General features: G+C 37.4%; 2 protein-coding genes across 2 annotated transcripts; both read right to left on the bottom strand.

Moving 5' to 3' along the window:
- LOC104737115 (translation initiation factor IF-1, chloroplastic-like) lies at positions 1,379-2,413 on the bottom strand. The gene is made up of 2 exons (XM_010457220.2): positions 2,240-2,413; positions 1,379-1,897 (listed from the first exon to the last, which is right to left on the bottom strand). Exons 1-2 carry the CDS (start codon positions 2,323-2,325, stop codon positions 1,555-1,557), a joined length of 429 nt encoding a protein of 142 aa, XP_010455522.1. The 5' UTR covers positions 2,326-2,413; the 3' UTR covers positions 1,379-1,554.
- LOC104737114 (putative disease resistance protein At4g11170) lies at positions 2,520-7,523 on the bottom strand. The gene is made up of 4 exons (XM_010457219.2): positions 7,054-7,523; positions 5,803-6,916; positions 5,133-5,444; positions 2,520-4,202 (listed from the first exon to the last, which is right to left on the bottom strand). The coding sequence occupies exons 2-4, from the start codon at positions 6,898-6,900 to the stop codon at positions 2,901-2,903; spliced, it is 2,712 nt and encodes a 903-aa protein (XP_010455521.1). The 5' UTR covers positions 6,901-6,916; positions 7,054-7,523; the 3' UTR covers positions 2,520-2,900.

Raw genomic sequence — 19,365 nt, 5'->3', positions numbered from 1 at the left:
ACGCATGACATTGGCTTTGTTGATATTTATATTTTTTTAGCTATATTGCCAAAACCATTGAACTAAAATCGAACTTAAGAATTAAGATTTTAGGACACTCGTCACTCGGATTATTGATGGTTCAACTACCATTCGCCTTGCTTTTATATACCCCAAGCCATTTCATTTCCATTTAGGAATATGTAAGTAGCAATGGAGACTTAGTTTCAAAACATTACACTCAACCTCAACAATTAGTTAGATCAAATAAAACACAAAGTACAAAAAGCTAAAGAATTGACAACTTACCCGTCTCAACTCCTATGAAATGATTGATCTCAGTTGGTTTAATTTATACATGTAAGGCAACTAATTCGTTGTGGGCTAAAAGACAACACAATATTTGTCTTGTTTTGGTAACGACAAAAAAAATATGTTCATGCTGAATTTTCTTTATTCCTAGTTTAGACTTCAATGTACATCTTCAGAAGAAAGATTGTAGTTGGAGTTTAGATCTAAATTAGTCTCCAAATTTTTGAATTTACCATAGAGATTTTATCGGATGTCCCCGAAGAAATGAAACTAAATCTTGTTACATAGTTTAACTTTCACATAAAATCATCACAACTACAAACAAAGTCTTCACACAAAGCAATCTAATCATTAATTCCCGCCCAATACCAAAACTTTTTCTAAAGTACAATTAGAAGCGGAAGCAGAAACATGTATTAAGAGGATTTTGATTATAAATAATAGAGGGACATAAAATTTCTATATTTTTGCCCAATTAGTGACAAATGACAACTGAACTCTGAACGAGTAAAGCCCAAAAGTGTTATTAAAAAAATGAAATTATGACCTGCCGGAATCGAACCAGCGACCTAAAGATTACAGCAACTACTACAGTCTTCCGCTCTACCAACTGAGCTAAGGTCGGTTTTTGATTAGGTTAGTATTAAACATATATTAAACGTTTAATAAACATCGAGTTTGCCTAGAAGCTAAAATACTAGTGACTTATGGAGTAGGGAATATGGTCTAGAAGAATTAGGGGATATAGATTGATAAATTACCAAAAAAACAAAAGATTTTCATCTCGCAATAGTCATCTAAACTTTCATAAAAACAAACCAAATCCAAAACCTTATGAATGTGGTTTCCTAAAGGATAAAAAACGGAGCATTCTTGTTACATATATATATGCTAGTTCACAAAAGGGCTTTGACAATGGCTTCTAGTTAGGAAACAAACAGCATCATAACAACAAGACTACTAAAACTAAAGAACTTGGACATTCAGACTCGCTGTACCTACGAACAAATAGACTAATCACCGGTGCATAGTACGATTAAGACAGACAGCCAGACAGGCCAAGATGTATGTTCAAGCTTTACGAATATAGGAGAAGTAGAACATAACACGCTTCATTTGCAGAAAAACCTGAATAACGACGATGTAGAAACCCTGCTGTACGATTACATGATTCTTTTACCCATTCAAACTTGCCTAAACTTAGATATAGGAACTGACAGGATCACAAAACACACTTAAAAGAGTTGTGAGTTCTTTTACTTATTAGTCTCTACTGCTCATTCTGAAAATGATACGACCTTTAGTTGAATCATAAACACTCATTTCAACTTTCACTTTATCCCCGGGGAGTATCCTTATGAAGTTCTTCCTAATCTTACCACAGATATAACCAAGAATGTTGTCTCCATTCTCCAAATCAACTCGAAACATCCCATTAGGTAGTGATTCTGTAACCAAACCTTCGATTACGGTTTTGTTGCTCCCTTCTTTAACAGGCAGCTTGGCGGGTTTGCTTCTGTTAGCTCCACCTCTACCTCCGCTAGCTCTCTGACAACGTATCACTGGTCTGATACTCGCTGAATTGCTTGCACCAAAATTCATTTGTCTGTTTTACAAACACAAACAAAACAGTTAGCTGAATGATTGTTCCAAAAGATTTCGACTTTGAACTGTTGACATAAAATGATCCTAAGCAAACCTGCCATCAAACCAACCAAAAGAATCGATTTTTATTCATCAAACCAATCAAAATAACCAAAAGAATCGATTTTTATTCATCAAACCAATCAAAAGAATCGATTTTTAATCATCAAACCAAATTAGCAAACTGTAATCGAAGGAACTAACTTCCTTCGAGTGTTGTAAACAAAACAGTGATGTTAATTCATCACGAAAGTGGTTTTGAAAAGATGAAATGGGAAGAATCGTGAAGATTGAGAAGGCTAACCGAATCAAAACCCCATCAGTGAACCGGAACTGACGGGGAGGAAGAAGAAGTTGAGGACGGAACGTGGAGCAGAGTTGAAGCGACATTGTGTATCGCTGCTTCTTATCTTCTTCAAATCCCTAAAAGCTTTGTTATTGTTTTTTTTTTGGTTTTATCAATCCTCTTTTGAAACGACCACAAGCTTTGTCGAGAAGCCTTTGGTCCAAAATTGGCGTTATTACTAGGATGTGATACGCTGCGTTTCATGGAGGTAAATGCAATTACATAAAGGCCCAAACTCTCTAATTTACACTTCCAAGTTTTCGATAAAAAATCAATAAATTTACTTCCAAGCCCTAATCATAATATCCTATATTCTAAAAAAAATCAAAATAAAGTAGACACATGTCTCATTTGTTCTCAAATTGCTCACACATATCAAAACAGAAACACCTCAGATCAGTTTTTGATTTTCTGCTATATTCATGCTTCCCCTTGTATTGTCTTGTACGTAGTACTTGTGGCGAATGAAATATGAGGTACACTAAAAAGGAACATCACCAACACATTAACCTATAGAAGGGGTAAGTCGATCGCCCATGTCACACCTTTTTATGGCTTATGCTGTTTTCTTCACCGAACGAAGCCTTCTTCATCAACTATCATATTCACAGTCTTTATCTTATTTTATGTTAAAACCTTTTCTGCACGGTTTTAGACATTCAAAACTAAGCCTCACTTTTTTTGCTCCAACCGTAATCCATCTCCTAACAGATTTGTTCCTGCTGGTTCCTTCTCTGTCTGCATGGATAATTTCTTCAATACTGCTGCTGCTGCTGCTACTACTACTACTACTACTACCACTACCACCACCAATGGAACTATTACCCAAGTAATGATTAGGCTCCAAGAACTGTATACCACATTGTTTTACTTCATCCCCAAGACATCTGAAGTTAACCATCATCAATTTGGATGGGCGGAGAAGCTCCCGTTGCGTTGGAGGATCATGTGGCAATAAAACAAACTCGCACATGCAAAGATGATCCCATTCAAGTAATGGCGCTATATAAAAACCCTTTGACACATGATACTTTGTTGGTTTACCCAACAAGTGTCTGTAAAATTCTATATTACAACCTTCGAAACGTGTCTCCGCTCCAAGCACAAGACATACCTTAAATCTCGAGAACTTTTGAAGGTCGACCTTATCTGAATGGATTAATATGGAACTACCGCTATTTCGGTGGGGGAAGTATTCAGGTACTTGTTCACCAGGTAAACGAGTAACTCTGTAAACTGATTGGTGGATCTTTTCTTGGGCTTTCTGATCTAACTTTGAACAGTTAGTGAAGTTCAGGTGGATGCTCTTGTTCCGAAAGTGGCCATGTATTCTTTGAAGTGACTCGCAGTTTAAAGCTGTTATGCTGGATACTGACTCTGGAAGCTTCGGTAGCGATATGATATTTATGCAAAAGGAGATGTCGATCATGCGCAGCCAATGGAGATATTTGAGGTAGCTCGGAATACTCTGCAATTTCTTATTATTCCTCAAACATAGCGCGTCTAAAGCATAAGGAACATGAACCAGTGTCTTTACGTTAGTCTTCTCCATGCAAATTTCTAAAATTCTACTCCAATGTCTGACTGATTGAGGCACCTCTGTGATGGCAGTGCCTTTTATTTTAAGATAAACAATGTTTGTTGAAATCTCTGGAAACGTTTTCAACCGAGTGCAATGTCTAAAGTGGAGATTAGATAGAGACGCTAGGTTGATGTTGGTTGGGATGATCTCTAAACTTGTGCAGCAAGACATCTCTAACCAAGTCAGTTTATGAAGGTTCTGTATAGATGAAGGAAGCTCCACCAAAGACTCACACCAACCAAAATCCAAGCTTTCCAGGTTTGTTGCTTCTGAAAGATTTGGAATGATTTCCAAATACCGAGAGTTATTGAGATCCATATGCTTGAGACTTCTAAGCGGCTGCACATAAACGCAAGCACAAAGGACATATGATCAATTTGCTCCAAAGACAGCATTTTGTATTTAATTATCTATAAATTCACACTCAAAATAATCTCTAAAGTACAAACAACACATAAATACGAAGAAAAAAATAAAGTTTCAAGTCCTACTATCACGACATTTGACACTTTGTTTGTGATCCTATTAGACCACGTAGCATCTTTTTTTTTCTAACACAAATATATTTTTCATATTCACAAGGAAATTAAAACAAAACAAAAATACAATGGAGGAGAATATTGTTTTGTTTTGTGTTTAAGTTTTGTTAAGTTTTATCTAAAAATAGTCATAATTATGCATGGGATAATATTATTATTATAAAAATTAATATAGTTAGAATTACGTAATAAGTTTTAAGATAAATATATATATATATATAAAAAATTATATTGTAAATATGTGGATTAAGTTGATTATGCAATTGCAAATAATGGTTACAACTGAATTTATGTCGCAATGCAATTGCAAATATATGAGACAAATGATTAACTTTTAATCTTTAATTATAATGGAATTTGCAAATATTTAGAAGTGTTGAAGCTTATTTAATCCATCTCATCATATGAGGGTTAAGGTTATTTTAACACATATAACATCTCAGCATTAATATGTAACTTTAGTACGGGTTAAGATTTCTTAAAAAGTACTTCCATTATATTAATAGTAGGATTATTGGGAAAATGATCTTAAACTTTGCTAATTGAAACAAAAATTTCAGAATCCCACGTATCTGAGACCGGACTGAAGGTACTAGGTAAAAGCGATAGGTAACTCTAATCGTTGCCAAATGAATTTTATTTAGTTAAAAAGTAATGGATCCTAAATAAATGTTAGGTGAAATATAAGAAAATGAGAAGAACAAAAAAATTGCAATCTTTTATATCTAACCTGAACTCCACTCCATAGCTGCTTAAGCTTGCTATTCGACATGTTGAGTTCGACAAGACATTGTGGTCGGAAGCTAGAAGGCAAAAACTTGAGCGGATATGCATCCCACTGTAATAATCTCAATTGTGGTAGATAGCTTAGCCCTTCTTCTGGTAACAGCAACTTGACGTTCATTTTATCATCTACAGGACTACTAATATAGAAATCTAGATATAAGAGGTTCGGCATCACTTCAAAAGTTTTATCACTTATATGTAACTCCTCTTTCATCTCACTCATATCTAACGATATACCTAATACAGTTCCCGTACCCTGCAAAACGAAAAAGTTTCAGAAATTAAGACATATATAATTAAAAAATAGGAACAATGTCTGAACATATATAGATTGTGAGAGCCAACCATAAATTTGAATATATGAATTGTAATAGTAGATGAGATATGTTATTATGATTTTTAGTAATTTTTAGTAAGATATGATATGTGATTTAGTTCTATAAATAAAATATCGTCTAGAGTTTTGAAATTTTACATTTGACATTCAAAGAAGAATACCCTTCAAAGAAACAACGGGCTTACTCTCTAACAAATATGTTGATGCAAATTCTTGATTAAAAAAACAAATTGCTCGAATTGTTGCTTTGGCGTGTCTAAATAAAATATGAACTTACAGTATTATTTGCAAGGACGCCACACGTATCTCTAGCATTCATCAAGAACTGACGTTTTCCAGGCTCGTAAAGAGATTGCTCTCGAACAACTTCTCTCCCCAATTGTCGAAGTAAGGAGTGCATCTCGACTATACCATTCTCATATATTTGTATGAGAGATTTATCAGCCAAGACTTTAAGTCCAAAACTAACATCCGAGTCATTGTTAGCTATGACCATCTCTTTCACATAGTTTTTGTGATGACCGCTAAAAAGACAAGCAGTATGAAGAAATAAAGCTTTGTCATCTTTATGTAAGCCATTATACCCGACTTTTAATACCTTCTCTATCTCTCCATCTAGTCGATTTTTTAGCGTAGTCAGGGAAAACTCCCACTCCTCCTTACTCTTTCCACGCATAAACGAACCAAGAACGCGTAGACCGAGCGGAAGATGACCAGCAAGAGCTGAAATCTCAATTGCAAGGTCCTTGAAATTATATGATGGGGAGCTTTGATTAAAAGCATGCTGGCAAAATATAGTAAGAGCTTCTTGTTTTGAAGGATAAGCCACCTTATACATGTAGTGGATATGATGTGAAACCAAAAGTTGTTTGTTTTGAGTTGTCACGATGATTCTGCTCTCGTTACCAAACCATTGAGTTTCTTTTGCCAGGGCTTTGAGTTGCTCAATATTGTCCACATCGTCAAGAATAACTAGAACTTTCTGGTTCTTTAGCCTTTCTTCGATGGCGTCTAAATCACTTATTCTCAAATCTTTATGATCAAGAAGTTTGGACAAAAATCTTTGTTGTAAACGCAGCTTCAAACCAAAGTCATCAAGGTAAGCTTCACCATTATAACTTTCTCTAACATTCTCCATAAATATAGAAAGTGTAAAGTTTTCATGATATTCCTTATATAAAGCTCTAGCTATGGTAGTCTTACCAACGCCTGCGGGACCCCATATCCCTACTATCTTCACTCCTTCAGACTCAAGGCATAACAAAGACTCCATTTTTGCAATGTGAGCTTCAATTCCAACCAAGTCATTGTAATATTTTGATGGCGTTGTATTTAATAATTTGTTTACTACATCCTTGGTTATTTCTGTGATCATATATGCTTCATTATCCCTGACGATTAAAAATAATATCATTCAATTCCTCTAACAATTAGTGTTAAAAAAAACTATATTATGTCTAATTTTAGTCTAATACCACTACATTTCAAAATCTAATCAAACGAATATCAAATATATACAGAAACTCACCAATCTTGAGGATGATCTCCAACAATATTGGCAGCATGAGTCAACGCCCGTCTTACCACAACAAGTTTCCAAGAAACTCATTCCAAACTTTCCTGTCTGTTTTCTTACATCAGATGGATCCACTTTGTAGAAAACCGGTATCACTTTTTTCCTTGTTCTTCCTTACATTTCAAGATCTCGACCAGCTCGTCCAAACACCAACTTGAAGAAGCATAGTTCTCTGAGAACAAGACTACTGAAATCTTAGATTCTCTAATGGCTGATCTGAGCTCAGTACCGATCGTGTGGCTTCTTTCGATATGGTCATCTCTGAATGTCACTATTCCTTTGCTTTCAAATTCTTTGAGCAAGTGGCTGAGGAAGTTATTACGGACGTCTTCCCCTCTGAAACTAGGGAAGACATCGTATCTCCAAGAGTTTGAAGATGAAAATGCCATTGGGTAGAGAGGATTGAAGATAATATTTTGGTATCTTTCTTCTGTTTGTTGTTTCTTAGAAGAGCAATTAATGGAATCACATATCGTGCCAAAGTTATAATATAAGATTTTCAATGAATTGACTTGGTAATTTCGTTTGCATTATCATATTACGTTGACTTTTTAAAGTTTTTACTTTGAATGATTCTTATTGTTATTATACATATTTTTAACTGAAACTTGATAAAACAAAAAGTCAACGTAATCAACCCTTTCTCAGATGGAATGGTTGTGCAATAACACAAGGATGATAAAATGTGTTGTATATATGATTCATATATTGTAGTGAACACTGGCGGATCCAGGGACGGGCACACAATCAGATTTAACTAGAAAAAAAAAATTTAACAATAAAAACATGGTAAAATATAAAAATTTGAGAAAAAAAACTGTCTATTTTTGAGTATCGAACACTTAACCTTACATATAGACATTGAATGGGAGGACAGAAAAATAGCAGATCATCCTTTAATGTAGTATTTCTATTATTAAGTTACCATTCAAGATTTTTTTTTTTTTAAAGTTTAACTTTTTTTTTCTTTTTGTGGTAAATGCTGGAGAAATACATGCAGATCTGATCTACAACTTTTTGATGTTGTTCACCCTTGACTTGCACTTGAACAGCCAAATATTTAATATACTTTTAGGCTCCGAATGGTAAAAGCAGTTCAAGCGTTGCAGATCATGCAGATCATGCTGGAAAAGTGCAGATTGTGCTGATTGAGCAGTCCAAATTATATGTTTGAATGGTAAAAGCAGATCAAACAGTGTAAATCAAATATTAAACTGTAAATTATTTAAAAACAAATCCAATTCGGCAAATTTATTTAAACAAATGATAAAATTCTTGTAAAATAAACAATTTTTTTAATATAGAATATTTTCTAAACAATTTCACAGTTTGAAAACATTAAACACAAATTATCCAAATGCAACAAAAATAAAAATTAGAATAGTTTAATGGATATTATTTTGATTTTCCCATAACATATCTGCAATATTTTCTCTAATGTTTGCCATTTGATCTCCATCAGTTATAGTCGTAGTCTCCATGTCACCTTCATCATTCTCTAAATTTGTGTCGTTAATATCTGTATGCTCCATTACTTCAGCAAAATCTTCATCAAAATAATTTGAAATTCTGATAAAGTTATGTAGTCTCATTGTAGCCATTACCACTCTTTTTTGAACATGAGTGTTATATCTAGTAAACTCACAAAGGATCCTCCATTTCTTCTTCCAAACTCCAAATGTCCTCTTAATGACAGAACGTAGTGATGCATGAAAACGATTCAATAGTTCTTGTTTGTTTCTAGGAGGAGGACCATTGTTGAACTGTGACATATGATACCTAACAACCCCATTCCGTGAAGATCTATAAGGAGCCAAAAAACCTTGTTTATTTGGATAGCCAGAATCAACGACATAATATTTGTCTGCAGGAGGCAAAAGAAATTCAGCATCACTATCTTGTGCCATCGTGAGAACTGCTGTATCGTGACATGATCTCGGTGCTCCATTCCAAACATATGTGAACAGCATATTCAAATCACATACCCCCATTATATTAAACGAGGTTCTATCATGGCAATTCCAAAACACATCCTTGTGCACTTTTTTGTACAACTTTCTCGTGAACCACTTCCAATAGAGATTCGTGAGCTTCCTGCCCCTCTTTGTGAACAACTTCCCCTTCTTAGTCCACCTTGTTGTTGAACTCTTGAAACATGAGTATGAATTGGAGGAGCATGTGGAGAATTATGTTGTAAATGATCATGGGTGAATTCATTAAAGGGACGTGTTTCATCGTTGATATTAACGCGATACACCTCTTCATTTTCATGTGTCTCAGGAACTTGACTTTCATCATTATCTATACCCTCATTCATTAACTCCTCTCTTCTTTGGTGCACAGAGTATTGAGACTATGATTGTACATCATGTAAGATGAAACAACGTTGCATCACATCCCAAAAGTCAGGCGGCTTTCGTTTAAATGATTTTACAATCTTACATACCTGTTAATAAGATTACAACTTTTTAGTATACAAATTTAATGTATACTAAAGTTAATAAATTTATGTTGGTTGTGAAAAATATTTTAATACTTACTTCATGATTTTTCCACCATGAATCAGATGCAGATATAATGGATGTAACAGTATCAACCGTAATTCCCGTAGAACCTTGCAGAAGTTGCTTATACTTCTTGTATTTTCTTTTTAGTTGATCAAGTTTTTCTTTGAAAAACCGATAGTTTATATTTATATTGAACTCCTTGTTGAATTTTTCAACCAAGAACTCTCTTCCAAGGGGTGTAGGATCTTTGAAGCGGTAACCATTCATTACAATTGCTTGATCGTACAAATCAATAAATATTCTTTCTCAATTATAAGTCCATTTGAAAGTTTCTTCGATCTACAAGTTTTAAATTCATTTAAAATTTATTGCACTTAAATTCTAACTAAAACTTAGACAAATGTGAAATATTATACCCGTGCTGATGTTTCTGTAGGAAAATTTGTATCTTCTTGCACGGACGAATTTCTGTTTTGTCTGCGGTTAGCCATACCTAAAAATACAATTTTAAATTGATTTTTAGTTATTATATATAAGAGAAAATTTTAAAAAAACTAACTAATATTTTCTCACCAAAAAGTTGATCTTAACTTATTTATCTTAACTTAGATAAACTATTATATCTAACAATAAATCTTATAGTAAATTTTACTTATGATTAAAATAAATGATTCCAAATTTTTTTAGAACAATATTTTACAAAACTAAGTGAGACTTATAAATAATCTACAAATTAAGTGAGTTTTATAAATAATCTACATAATTATGTGAGACATATGCATATATATTCAGTATAAGAGACTTATATATATATATATATGTGTGTGTGTGTGTGTGTGTGTGTACTAAAATTTTTTCATAAACTTTAAAAGTTTCTGAGAAAATAGATTTACAATATTCTAAATGATTATCTAATAGTAATTATTGAGTTCATAGCACATTTTTAAATCTATAATAAAAATAATTATCAATATTTAAATCTGAGTAAATAAAGATTTATGTATATAAATTTTTCTAAACATGTAATCCTATACAATTTATATTCATATTATATATATCTAATAACTAAGAAAATATTTTATCAAAAAAAAACTAAGAAAAATATTATATATATACATATATACAAATATAAGATCAGCATTCTCATTACATAATTGGTTGAAAAATAAGACAGTTTACAGTAACTAATATATAACATAAATAGAAGTACTAACATATTATATAGCATAAATATATTTATTAAAAATGTGGAAACAAAATGTGATAGAATAGAAGCTTTGATTGTCCTTTAAATTCTGCACAAAAAATAGATGTTACAATAAATAAATAAAAATAAAAAATATGTTTATTTATTAAAAAAAAGTACCTTTGATGGAGAGAAGATGAATGGAAATAGAGTTGAGAAGAATTTCAAATATTTGTTTTGTATTAGTTGTAAAAGGGAAGAAATGGTGTGTTATATTAGAGGATAAATGTGTTGAATTTGTGGGCAAAAATTTTGATCTGCCGATGGACAGATTCAAAAAACTTGTGGGTGAATTAACTAGTGTTTCTCCTGCATTTATGGCTAAAAGACAAAAAAAAAAATTGTGTACACAAGAACTGCATAACTTTTTAGAAAGAAGAAAAATGTTGAACGATGTTTTTAAGACAGAAGAACTGTAGGTGCGGATCCCATACCTTTTATCAGCCACGCCATTCAAAGCTTTATTCTGCTTGATCTGCTTGAACCACTTGATCTGCTCTGCCTGATATGTTTTCTCCATTCAAGGCCATAAGCTTTGAATGGGAGGACAGAAAAATAGCATATCACCCTTTAATGTAGTACTCCTATCACTAAGTTACCATTCAAGAATTTTTTTACTTTTAAAAATTAATGCAGATGAACTCTGTGCAGTTCATATTTTTTTTGTCTTTTTGTGGACTTTTAGAAAGGTGTATGGGGCATGTGTGTAACATCCGTGTTTCGGAAATAAAGTTGGGATGTGTTAAGTAAACCAAATGAGTGGATTTTTAATTGATTTTTGGTTTAATTAAATCCTGATGTAATCAAATTAAACCAAAAACCCTTAATCTACCTCAAAGTCACGCCTCCTCTCTCTTCTTTTGTGCTTTTGTCGACATTAGTCTTGTTCGTTTGGTTGACGCAGGCGGTTGCGGCAGCGGCAGAGGCTGCGTTTACGTTTTTAATCGCTGAATTGAAACAACGTTTAAAATGTTAGACGCAGGTAACAGCGTTTGCCGCAGCGTCTTGACGCAGGTACTTGCGGTAAGCAAATGAACAAACATACCTGCGTCTGCCGCAGCCACAGGTACCTGCGTCAACCAAACGAACAAGCCCATTGTCATCAGAGGGAGGGAGGGATTGAGAGATAACTCTTGGTTATTTTGTGTAAAGTAGAAGGCAAAGGAGATCAACCTTTTTCTTAGAGTAAAGAGAGAAACAGAACTGTCAGGTTTTGGGAGAAGGAGGATCTGACGGGTAAATCCTTTCGAAAGATACTGAATTTTGGTAGAGTTGTAGCTAAGATATTTTCGTACACTCTCCTTTTTACAGAAGTTAATTTGGGCTAATATTCTAGGATATAATGGCCTTTTAATGGGGCGTTTTGTCTCAGTCGCGGATTGAGACCAACGGGTATTTCGGGATCGATTGCGGTTTCACATGAGATCTGATTGTTCTGAAATTTTGTGGGAAGCGTCAGGCCGTGTAGACCTTGCTTTTCGCCGGAGCGATTATAAAGTTAACGGTTAGTTTTGATTTCGTGGTTTCACTGGTGAGGTTGTCCTTTTCTGTTTTCTTTCTAGCAGTTTGTTTTCATTGTTTGTTTGTTGTTGTGATTGGTTGTAGGAGCGAGTTTGGTTGTTCTTGGATATTGGAGAGCCTATCATTTGGTTGTTGTTATTTTTCGTGAATCACTTCTTAAGGTGAGTGTGTGATCATGAGCTTATCTAAGTGATTGTGTTGTATGACTTTTTTTGTGTGTTGATGTGTAGGTGTGTTGAAAGTGGTATTGGTTGTTCTATTTTAATGGTTGGTTTGTTATATTTTATTTGTAGTTGTACTCTTAATTTGCTTGTGTGTATAGCTCGTAGATGGGAGGATTGCCTCACAGGGTATTTCTGGCGCATCTCATTGTGTTGTGGTGCAGGTAGAGGCAAAGTGTCACTGTGGGATCATGGCAATGAAGAGGAGGATGTTCAAGGGACTTAGTTGTTATGTTTTGGTTTCTGCTAGGTTGCTAGAATTGAAATGTTGGTGTTAGAATCATGGTTTAAATTGATAGTTTTGGGACTATGATTCTAGTTAATTATTGGTTTATTATTATTGGTATTTTCCGCTGCTTATTTGGTGATTTGAGTTTATGCATATTTAAATAAATATTTTTTGGGGTTATTTATTTATTTATTATTTATTTATTATTTAGTATTATTTATTATTATTTTTTTATTAAAAAAAACGGGTCGGGTCGTTTTAGTTTGGTATCAGAGCCCTTACGGTTCTAGGTTTGGGTTCACTAGGTTTCTGTTGTGATGTTTGGGATTGCATATCTGGATTGATTATATGAGTTAGTCAATTTTGTGTGGCATGGAGTCCTAGAAGATCCTCATCGAGCCTACAGTGTGATTCCACAGTGAGTTTATGTTTTTGTGCTATGTTAAGATTGCTTGTTAGCCTCTGTTCTTGGAAGTGCAGTGGTTAAAGGTGTTTGAGTTGTTGTTCTTGGACGTGGGCGTTGTCGTGGTTGAGCGGGTTTTCACGGCCAGCAAGTGTGTGGTCCAGAGTTCCACGAGGAGGTAAGCCATAGGATCGCAAGCGTATCAGGAGGGACCAGAGGGAGTTAGTCGGTGAGCGTGTCGGGGGTGCTGGGAACCCAAGTGTGGGGTTGCAGACGGTGGAGCCCAGGTTCGAGACGATCGCTTTGCGGATCTGTTGGCGTGTTGTGGGAGCGGTTACCGAGAGGGATACCGATGCAGGCTCCAGTTGTACCGTATGTGGCAGAGTGCAGTCGAGGGCTGTGGATGTTGAGGACTATCCATTTTTTGTTAGGAGGATGGAGCAGTTGAAGATGACCGGTACGAGATTCTTCTCGAGAGGTATCGAGCCTAGAGTGGCAGATAGGTAGTCATATGTACTTGGATCAAATACTTCTCTATTTGGTGGGTAATCCAGGTTGTTATGAGAGGTTGAGTGGGCAGGTGTAACATTGCAATGTTATACTGGGACCACATGAGGTACTTTTGGTCGGGAGATGTTTATAGTCGTTAAGGATTGTTGCTCCTGAGGGGATGGTGATTCTCCTGAATATCGATAGCTCGAGGGGCTGGGGGCTCCAAGAGTGGCAGAGGGGATGATGTTCCCCTGAGGGGATGAGTAGTTCCCCTGATACCAAGATCTTGAGGATTGTGGTCCAAGAGTGAGACGGTATAACTCGAAGACACTAGTCTGAGAGTGAAATTGGTATGGCTCGAAGGTTGTGGCCTAAGGGTGGAGGAGTTGGGAGTAAGCAATGCCTAGGACGTGAGTATAAACATAACGATTGAATGTAGACCTCGAGAGATTGACGGTGGTTTAATATCTGGTTTTGGATGTGTTGACCAATGGGCCAGGGTTTTATGACCAGAGCGGTTATGAATGTGTGGCTGTTGCGCCAGAATTGTGAGATCGGTGGTGCTGGAGTCCCGGGAAGGGGAGCTGCAGCAGGTTTGAGACGGGAAAGGCATGTTTTCCGGATATATAAGTTCACGAAAAGCCTTTATGGCAGGATAATCTAATCGTTGCGACGATGTTGGTTTACCTTCATTGGAGATGGACAGGGTTGCTAGATTTAAAGTTTTGGTAAGCTTGCTGAGGGAAACAAAGCAAGTGGTTTGAGTTGGCGGCTTGCAAAGCATTTGATGCGGTGAATCAGAATATGCGAACCTATGGTACTTGTTTGTTTTATTACGCTCGTATTGATGATTTGCCGTGGAGAAAAGCTAACTTTGTAATAAGCTATCTTGTGGAAGTTTCCTTAAGAGACAAGTTACTAGAGGTTCTTGGGTGGACAAGAGGTGTTGATATCCGGGTGGTGAGTTGATGTCAGCATACTTGATTGTTAGTCTAGTAGAGCTGTGGAAGAAAAATAGGGGGTTCTTACGTCTTATCACTTCACCGTAGGGAGCGTCGGTGTTGTTCGTCAAGTAGAAAGACGAGGTATGGGTTTATGATTTCGTGGTGATGTCGTTTGGGTTAAAAAAATGCGCCAGCAACGTTTATGAGGTTGATGAACAGCGTGTTTCAGGAGTTTCTGGACGTGTCTGTCATCATCTTCATCGACGACATCCTAGTTTATTCTAAGAGTCTTGAGGAGCATGCAATGTATTTGAGAGCAGTTCTGGAGAAGTTGCGTGAGCATAAGCTGTTTGTTAAGTTGAGCAAGTGTAGTTTCTGGCAGCGTGAGATGGGTTTTCTGGGTCATATTGTGTCTGCAGATCCGGAGAAGATCCAGGCTATCAGGGATTGGCCGGTTACTACAGGAGGTTTGTGCAGGGGTTTGCGAGCAGAGCACGTCCTATGACTAAATTGACAGGGAAGGATGTTCCTTTTGTCTGGTCACAGGAGTGCGAGGAGGGCTTTGCAAGCCTGATGGAGATGTTGACTACTGCTCCGGTGTTAACTTTGCATGAGCAGGGAGAACCCTATGTGGTGTATACAGATGCATCCAGAGTTGGTTTGGGGTGTGTGTTGATGCAGCATGGGAAGGTGATTGCCTATGCTTCGCGGCAGTTGCGGAAGCATGAGGACAACTATCCTACTCATGACTTGGAAATGGGTGTTGTAGTTTTTTCCCCGAAGATTTGGAGATATTATCTTTATGGTGCGAAGGTACAGGTGTTTACTGATCATAAGAGCTTGAAGTATATATTCACTCAGCCCGAGCTGAATTTGAAGCAGAGGCGATGGATGGAGCTGGTGGCGGATTATGATTTGGAGATAGCCTATCACCCTGGTAAGGCTAACTTGGTTGCAGATGCCTTGAGTCGGAAGCGGGCAGCTTCGGGTCAGGAGCAGGATATGGAGTCTCTGGTAGGAGAGATCAGTGCGTTGAGTCTGTGTGCAGTTTCTCAGGAGACGATGGGTTTGGTTGCAGCTGATAGAGCAGATCTCTTGAGCAGAGTGCGGTTGGCTCAGGAGAAGGATTTGGGACTGGTGAATGCCTCAAAGGATGTTGATTCAGAGTATCAGGTTTCGGTTAATGGTACTATTTTGGTGCATGGGCGGATTTGTGTGCCTAAGGATGAGGAGTTGAGGCAGTAGATCCTGAGAGAGGCTCATGCGAGCATGTTCTCTATTCAGCCAGGAGCAACAAAGATGTACCGTGACCTGAAGAGGTACTATCACTGGGTCGGCATGAAGAAGGACGTGGCTAGTTGGGTTGCGAGGTATGATGTGTGTCAGCTAGTGAAGGCTGAGCATCAGGTACCAGGTGGTTTGCTGAAGAGTCTTCCCATTCCAGAGTGGAAGTGGGATATGATTACTATGGACTTCGTGGTAGGTTTGATAGTGTCCAGGACGTTTGATGCTATATGGGTCATTGTGGACCGGTTGACTAAGTCGGCACATTTTCTGGCCATTAAGAAGACAGATGGAGCAGCGGTCTTGGCTAAGAAATATGTGAAGGAGATAGTCAGGTTGCATGGGGTATGAGCGAGCATTGTTTCTGATAGGGATTCCAAGTTCACTTCGGTGTTCTTGAGAGCATTTCAAGCAGAGATGGGCACTAAGGTGCATATGAGTACATCTTATCATCCCCAGACAGATGGACAGTCAGAGAGGACGATCGAGACGTTGGAGGATTTGTTGAGGATGTGTATGCTGGATTGGGGTGGCCATTGGGCAGATCACCTGAGCTTGGTAGAGTTTGCTTACAACAACATTTACCAGGCGAGTATTGGCATGACTCCTTATGAGGCTTTGTATGGGAGGTCGTGTCGTACACCGTTATGCTAGACTCAGGCTGAACATGATGGAAGTTCAGGATCGGCAGAGGAGTTCGGTCGACAAGAGGAGGATAGATCTTGAGTTTCAGGTATGAGATAGAGTGTATCTCAAGATGGCCATGTTGCAGGGTCCGAACAGGTCATTGACTACGACTAAGTAACAAGATGAGATGGTGTTCGGGATACGAAGTTCCGCGAGCCTGTTGTTTAAAGGGGAAAAGTTCCAGATGTGGAAAGTTCTAAAAATGGAAAGTTTTATGTGAGTCAGAATTTGTCATTGTGTGCCGTGTGCAGCGGTCTTGCGAGACGTGTGTGGCCTTTGTGGCAGGCTGTTTAGCCGTTGTGTGGCCTTTGTGGCGGGCTGTTTAGCATTTGTGTGTCCTTTGTGGCGGGCTGTTTAGTCGTTGTGTGGCATTTGTGGTGGGCTGTTTAGCCATTGTGTGCCCTTTGTGGTGGGTTGTTTAGCCAGAGTGTGGCCTTTGTGGCGGGCTGTTTAGCCATAGTTGCCTGTTTAGGCGGTCATTCGGGACAGATGGTCTTTGTGACGGTCCTTCGGGACAGATGGGCTTTGTGACGGTCCTTCAGGACAGATGGTCTTTGTGAAGGTCCTTCGGGACAAATGGTCTTTGTGATGGTCCTTCGGCACGAGTGGCCTTGGTGGCGGTCCTGTTTAGGACATTTGTTTGGCCTTTGTAGCGGTCCTATTTAGGACATTTGTTTTGCCTTGGTGGCGGTCCTGTTTAGGACATTTGTTTGGCCTTTGTGGCGGCCTTTGCGGCATGTATATGATCCTTGTGTGGTCATGAGGTATTCCACTGAGGGGGATATGTGGTTGGTTGGACATCGTGTTGTCTTACGCGAGCTACGAGAAGGAAACATGGATAGGGATAGGACTCAGACGTGTTCAAAATTGTTTGCTCGCGACTCCTGGGGGACTTAGGTTCTCCTAGTACCGTCATATTCTAAGACTTTGTGGCTTGAGAGTATGATTGGTATATCGACTTCGGATGACGATCTGGGGGCGCGCTGTAGGGTGGCAACCCGAGAGACGAGTATTGGACTTCCTTATATATTATGGCATGGGGGCTAAGGCCCGATGAGAAGCCAATATTATGGCATGCAGGCTTCAGTCTGATGAGGAGCCAATAAAAACCCAAGGTTTACGCCCGTGAGAAAAGGAAAGTCCAAAATTCGAGAGCAAATAATGCCTGGAACGTGGGTCTATCGCCTATAGGTGACCTTCCGTAGATCGTTCAGAGGAGGGCGGGCCATGGAGATGGTTGCACAGGAGTCATGGGCTGTTGGTTGTTCGAGATTCGAGGACGAATCTATGTTGGTGGGGGAGAATTGTAACATCCGTGTTTCGGAAATAAAGTTGGGATGTGTTGAGTAAACCAAAGGAGTGGATTTTTAATTGATTTTTAATTGATTTTTGGTTTAATTAAATCCTGGTTTAATCAAATTAAACCAAAAACCCTTAATCTCCCTCAAAGTCACGCCTCCTCTCTCTTCTTTTGTGCTTTTGTCGACATTGTCATCAGAGGGAGGGAGAGATTGAGAGATAAGTCTTGGTTATTTGGTGTAAAGTAGAAGGCAAAGGAGATCAACTTTTTCATTAGAGTAAAGAGAGAAACAGAACTGTCAGGTTTTGGGAGCAGGAGGATCCGACGGGTAAAATCCTTTCGAAAGGTACTGAATTTTGGTAGAGTTGTAGCTAAGATATTTTCGTACACTCTCCTTTTTACAGAAGTTAATTTGGATGTAGGAGATATTGGCAGTTTAGTGGGGCGTTTCGTCTCAGTCAAGGATTGAGACCAGCGGGTGTTTCGGGATCGATTGCGGTTTCACCTAAAATCTGATCGTTCTGAAATTTTGTGGGAAGCTTCAGGACGTGTAGTCCTTGCTTTTCACCGGAGCGATTAGAAAGTTAACGGTTCGTTTTGATTTCTTGGTTTCACTCGTGAGGTTGTCCTTTTCTGTTTTCTTTCTAGCAGTTTGTTTTCATTATTTGTTGCTGTGATTGGTTGTAGGAGCAATTTTGGTTGTTCTTGGATATTGGAGAGCCTATCATTTGGTTGTTGTTATTTTTCGTGAATCACTTCTTAAGGTGAGTGTGTGACCATGAGCTTATCTAAGCGATTGGGTTGTATGACTTGTTTTGTGTGTTGATGTGTAGGTGTGTTGAAAGTGGTATTGGTTGTTCTGTTTTAATGGTTGGTTTGTTATATTTTATTTGTAGTTGTACTCTTGATTTGCTTGTGTGTATAGCTCTTAGATGAAAGGATCGTCTCACTGGGTATTTCTGGCGCATCTCATTGTGCTGTGGTGTAGGTAGAGGCAAAGTGTGATTGTGGGATCATGGCAATGAACAAGAGGATATTCAAGGGACTTAGTTGTTATGTTTTGGTTGCTAGAATTGAAATGTTGGTGTTAGAATCATGGTTAAGTTGATAGTTTTAAGTCTATGATTCTGGTTAATTATTGGTTTATTATTATTGGTGTTTTTCGTTGCTTATTTGGTGATTTGAGTTTATGAATATTTAAATAAATATTTTTTGGGGTTATTTATTTATTATTTAGTATTATTTATTATTTCTTATTATTTAAAAAAACGGGTCGGATCGTTTTAACATGTCCCACCTATTATACACGTAGATACTTTTTATTACAATTCGAAAGTTAAAAAGAAAAGTAATTTAGAAGAAGAAATAAGTGTTTCAAAAAGAAATAAAAGTCAATTTATGTTATCAAGTTGTTATATACAAATTGTATA

This window comes from Camelina sativa, chromosome 13 (genome assembly GCF_000633955.1).
Source record: "Camelina sativa cultivar DH55 chromosome 13, Cs, whole genome shotgun sequence".
Classification (NCBI taxonomy): domain Eukaryota; kingdom Viridiplantae; phylum Streptophyta; class Magnoliopsida; order Brassicales; family Brassicaceae; genus Camelina; species Camelina sativa.
Note: the sequence above shows the minus strand (reverse complement) of the source record. Positions and strands in the feature narration are given on the sequence as shown.

Coding starts and splice junctions, on each gene's coding strand:
- LOC104737115 (XM_010457220.2), bottom strand. CDS start 2,325: ATGTCGCTTCAACTCTGCTCCACGTTCCGTCCTCAACTTCTTCTTCCT. Junction 1,898..2,239: donor ACTGATGGGGTTTTGATTCG/GTTAGCCTTCTC, acceptor TTTGTAAAACAG/ACAAATGAATTTTGGTGCAA.
- LOC104737114 (XM_010457219.2), bottom strand. CDS start 6,900: ATGATCACAGAAATAACCAAGGATGTAGTAAACAAATTATTAAATACA. Junction 5,445..5,802: donor GCGTCCTTGCAAATAATACT/GTAAGTTCATAT, acceptor TTCGTTTTGCAG/GGTACGGGAACTGTATTAGG. Junction 4,203..5,132: donor AGCTATGGAGTGGAGTTCAG/GTTAGATATAAA, acceptor GTTTATGTGCAG/CCGCTTAGAAGTCTCAAGCA.